Source organism: Macadamia integrifolia, chromosome 2 (assembly GCF_013358625.1).
Source record: "Macadamia integrifolia cultivar HAES 741 chromosome 2, SCU_Mint_v3, whole genome shotgun sequence".
Classification (NCBI taxonomy): domain Eukaryota; kingdom Viridiplantae; phylum Streptophyta; class Magnoliopsida; order Proteales; family Proteaceae; genus Macadamia; species Macadamia integrifolia.
Window position 1 is genome coordinate 22254194 of NC_056558.1, and position 5348 is coordinate 22259541.

The 5348-nt window shown below is 38.7% G+C and overlaps 1 protein-coding gene across 2 annotated transcripts in view; it reads right to left on the reverse strand.

Moving 5' to 3' along the window:
• Nucleotides 1–3567: 3567 nt before the first annotated feature.
• LOC122072131 (replication protein A 32 kDa subunit B-like) overlaps nt 3568–5348 on the reverse strand; it is a 5540-nt gene continuing 3759 nt past the window's right edge. For both annotated transcript variants that reach the window (XM_042636692.1, XM_042636691.1), the window contains exons 9-10: nt 4009–4077; nt 3568–3920 (exon numbers count right to left, since the gene is read on the reverse strand). In XM_042636692.1, coding sequence (XP_042492626.1) covers nt 3836–3920; nt 4009–4077 — 154 coding nt within the window. In that variant the 3' untranslated portion in view covers nt 3568–3835. The remainder of the gene's footprint in view (nt 3921–4008; nt 4078–5348) is intronic.

The following is a 5348-nucleotide window of genomic DNA, read 5'->3' on the forward strand; positions in this document are numbered from 1 at the left end:
ACCATAACCGGCCCTGTCCTGGTTTCAGACAACCTTAGATGTACCTCTCAACAAAATTTGAGCCCTATCCAAATTGCCACATGGAAGTTATGGCCATCCAAGAAACCATGGCTTTGAAATCTTGGAAGACCTTATTGCTGAACCAGATAAGGTCCGGATTGGATCACTCCACATGAAGAAATCTATGAAGTACAATAAAACACAAGGTTACATCCAAATTTTAAGACACCAATATGGACCCTTGAGTTTCTGCCACACGAAAAAGGGTGACCACACCTTCTTAATTGTCCCTATTGATTTGGCAGATAAAGTAGGTAAGAGACCAAAAAGAGTATGATATCAAAAATACCCTCGAGACATTAGCAGTGCAAACAGTCCCTTTCTTTGTGATAGAAATAATGATGTACTATGGACCCTTTCTGCTGCCCCAATCACATGACATATTTCGAGCAAACATTAAATATGAGCAACCATGAAAGGATTTGAAAGTCCAAAGGGTACATTATTAAGAATATGAGTTCTTATGACATACCATTCTCGCTCAACTGATGTTCTGATGCCTCATTAACTGTGTTCATGGAGGGTGGAGGACCCTTGAGAAGAACCACCCAAACCACATTTTATGCCCTTGGCTATATCACAACCTTGCAAACAGTAGATGACAGTCAAGGGTAACCCTCACCCTCAGGGTCTTGCTGGGCAGGGGCCATTTAGGGCCTTGTGGTGTGCAAGTTTTGATTGCTACTAATATGACTCCGAAAACGAGGGCTCTATGAGCGCCTATCTGTTGTCGTGGCGGACTTGGAAGCCAAAGAGTAACCATCGAAGACCTATAGCTCGTGGTAGTCATGAGCCCCTGTATGGTAATTTCTGTGCCAACTACCTCAGTTGATCTACGGCCACCCTAGAAGAAAGCGAGTAAAACGGAGGAAAGAAGGAACGAAGTGACTGACTGAATGATTTTTTATTTTACTTTTTATCATGTCCAAGGTTTACACACCCCGGGGTAGAACCCCTTATAAAAGACTCCTTAATTCGGAGTGAACTACTGTGGACAACGGTTCAGAAACATATGACCCCATATCAATATTATAGGGGTTGATCTCACAACGATTGCGAAAGGACTTAGTGTAAATTAATATGGTATTAGGTTCCTCACCTTATAAGTAGGTTTATAGGGGGATTGAGGAGAGTTCTCGTGTAGCTAGTATCAGCTTTGCATTGGAACTCAAACCCAAGCCGACCCTTGAGCAGGTTTTTGGTTTTCTAGTCCAAGACCAACCCAGGCTGCATCAATATGGTACAGGTTCAATCCAGCCCAAGTAAATCTGCTTTACAAATGGAACCCTTTCATGAACTTAATAAGCTTTCAAAACTGCCATAACTAATGATTATAGATCTACCAAACCCTTCTTTTTCATTATCATCAATCAAAGCATTTTGGATTAGATGGCTCTAATAGATGAGACTGTTGGTAGATTGAATGGTCTAAATCAAAGAATTAATTATTGAACCAATGAGCTCAACAAGTTGAATGAACAGTCACAATCAATGGGAAAGTAGAGAATTTAAAACTATAAACTAATACACAGATTTGTAAAGAGGATTTCAGCCACCCATCATTCATCAGTTTTTGTTTCTTATGAGAGACTATTTATTATAAATTAAAGATAATTTACATGAGATGATTAGAAGAGCCAGGTCTTCAGAGTACCTTAATTCTAGGGGAGTCAATTCTGAGCTATCACCGGTAGGCCCAATTGAGCTCGACATGTTTATGGTCCGATCTAAATCGGCCTGATTAATAAACGTATCGGGCTTGAGCCCGACACGTTTATTAAACACGCGTTCACGGTGTAGGTAGCTAGCTCGTTGGGTGCCCAACGGAATCGACACGTTTATATACCTGACTTGAATGTAACCCGACCCAGCCCGATCCACTTTAATACTACATAAAATTTCTATTTAGCCACTACTAGTAAGAAACTAATTAAACTTTTTACCCTTTGTTTTGTAGTAAGATTTGATTTAACTAAGCTTTATTTTATAAGTTGTGATCGTCATAATCTCTTCTTTTTAAAAAAAAAGAAAAAAGAACAACCATCTCAATCCACTTAAGAATAGAATTTTAGGGTAGGTACGTTTAAAGCTTGTTTAGAGCCTGTTTAGACTTAAATAGATCTGTAGCCGGTTAAAGCTTGGTTAAGGCTCGTTTAAGGAAGCCCGATTAAAGCCCGATACTGACCGGCCCAATTATATACCGTAACATGTCCTCCAAAGCTGGGTCCGTTTACTTAAACGGGTGTTCACGGTGCAAGGATTTCAAGTGGTCAAGCCCGATTAAGCCTGACCGAGACCAGCCCAGCCCAACATCATGCATAGTACAAATGGGGCCTTGCCATGGCCCATTGGATCTCTCTAATAAACAATCATTTCAATCTGAGACATCGTTCTCTTACCGTTGGCATTTATTTATTTATTTAATTTATATCTAAGGACTTTTATTTTTTATTTATTTCTAAAGACAAGGGAATTTTATTCACGTACATCGGATGGGTAAAAGAGAATGATAGGGAGGGGGGGGGGGACACTTAATTCTACATGGAATGTAATGCAACCATGCATAAAAAATAAATAAAGGATCCAGTTTCAATGGGATTGGTAGCCTAATGGTAAAAATGCCCTCAATCCATCATCATTGGAGTCGGCTGATTGTGGGTTCAAATCTTAACATGCCCACTATCACCAATTGATCCTGCGGAAACACGAGGGCTTATCATGTGAACTATGATCACTATGATCACTACCATGGAGAACGATTTTTTTAAAAACTGTTATTTGGACTATTATAACCTTTGTCTGTATAAATTTATTGATATGATATCGGCCAAGAATCAATTCCATCCAAAGACTTCAACTATAAAAAGTAAATAAAAATTACATTTAAAAGTATAAATTTACTAAATATAATAAAAAATATTGGACAAAGTTTTCTTTACCCGAATGATGATGGGATGATCCAAATGTGACCCATCACTCCCCACGGAGCCACCATGGTTTAAAAAAATATATTAAAAGGCAAAAAAGGCAAAAAGTCTTGTGCACATCTGTGAATGGTGCAAGATTCGCAAACAAGACTCTGGATGGAGACGAAAAAAAAAAATTTGGTGAAAGATTAAGAAAAAAACTACATTTGATTTTTTTAGCAGGATAACTGGTGGATCAAACAAGATCTTTAGTAAAAACCAAAAATCCACCACGTTTGAGAGCAGTATTCTGTCAAGGTAGTTCTGTACCACAACTAAATCAAAACAGTGAGCACCCTTGGTTCTGGCTGGTTCAACCACCGGTTCCATCTGGTTTTTTAAAACTATGGTTTGTACTGATCACAACTCTGTGATGCATTCTGTTAACATTTCACCTAAAATATGTGCCTTTTCCCCACTTGTGATTATTATATTAGTTGTAATATTTTGGGACGTCAAACCATTATAACTTACTAACTAATAACTGCACATCTTTACTGTTATGAACCAGAAAAAAATACATACTGAACTAACACACAAATACCATAAGACATAAAGCATGCTATATTCAAACATATTCTAATAAGGAACTCAAAAAAGGATCATAAAACCTAAACATTGACGTTGATCCTGTCGGTCTCTTAACTCTATACCTCCTTCCAGGGGGTGAAAGGGGAGAACTTACATTGTGAAAAGTTAAGCCAGAGCTATGGCTTCTATGAACACAGTATATCTTCTTTTTTTTCTTTTTCTTTTTTTTGGGGGGGGTGGGGTGGGGTGGGGGGACGGGTGGTGAATTTAGCAAGGCATTAACCATTGCCAGTAGACTTGTAGTGACATTCATCAATTGTTGAGTAAATCAGGCCTTCTTCTTCAAGAGATCTAATGGATTCCCTGGTCCAGATGAAAGCAAATAGTCACATGATAAATTGTGCATGTATTAATGCAAGGACACATGAGAGGGAGGGAGGGAGAAAGTTACATGATCTTCTCCAAAGGAACCTTTAGCTGTTGAGCCAATTCGTCTCTGTGAACACCCTTCTCCCGTCCACTGCAAACATAGGAATTAGCCAATTAGTTTGTTTTATAAAAGAAAAATAGAGACATAAACAAAGTAACATTTTAATACTGGGTAGAGAAATTAATCGAACATTTAGCAAGGCCTGATAAAATCATTTTGAAGACATGACTGTACATTGAATAGCAAGTACAGATCTGAAGGTGCAATTGAGGAGCAAGGACATATACTGGAACATGAGCAGCAGGAAATTTGTCTAGTGGGGGGGGGGGGGGGGGGCAACCAATTTAAGCAAGGATCACAACAAGCCACACTTGGGGTTTAATGAAGCCAATGGATTAAGTCTGATTCAATCCCAACTTTTTCTTCCCTTTAAAGGATGCAAGTTCTTCAATGATATTACAAGGAAACCCGTGTGGGACCACTAGCACTGGGTTTTGGCATATCTTACTCAGTTCTAACCAAACAAGACTCAGTTGAACCTAACACATAATAGCAAGCCAGAAATACTACATCAAAAGGCAAAAACAAATTCCTTCTTTTAAACTATTTTATGAAATTTTGAAAGATGAAATTACAGCAGGCAAAAGCTCATAGCCAATAAAGCATAAAAGCCAAAGTAAGGCACCCTTTCAGATGGAAGCCTTAGATTGGCCATGTCATCACTCATTCCCTCCATCTTCCATGTACATCTAGCCAAAAAGGCCAATTAAAAAACACACCAAAAGCAGACAAATAGTAGGTGGAATTTATATTTGGGGGGGGGATTTGCCCCAGCGGCCAAGCCCATGCATCTGAGCTGCAATATGCTAGCAGACACAGTTAAACATGTAAACAAACTGGAAATACAGCTACCAGAGGAATTTGCTTAAACTAATTTAATTGTACTCTAGACATCAAAGTGCCTATGGATTGGAACAATTCAAGCAATGGGTCCACTAAGAGATTTATTAATCAAAAATCAGCCCAACAATGTGAAAGAAAAACATTTCAGCAAATCCTTCAATGGCTATATGAAGAAGTAGCGATCAAATGGTCAGCATTATATGATTGGATCACATTGTGAAGATCTGGTGAGGCTCATCAATGTCAGTTGTTTCTCTTTTCCTTTTCTCTTATGCAGTTCTTTAATTCATACATGCTATTTATGGAAAATGTAGAATGAAGATTAGATTTAATTGATTCACCACATTTTGTTAATAATTAACCATGAAACTGGATCAGGTCAAGTCCAACTCATGCAGGATATGGGGGATGTAGCAACATGCACTGAGCACCCACAACCCACAACCCCCCCCCCCCAA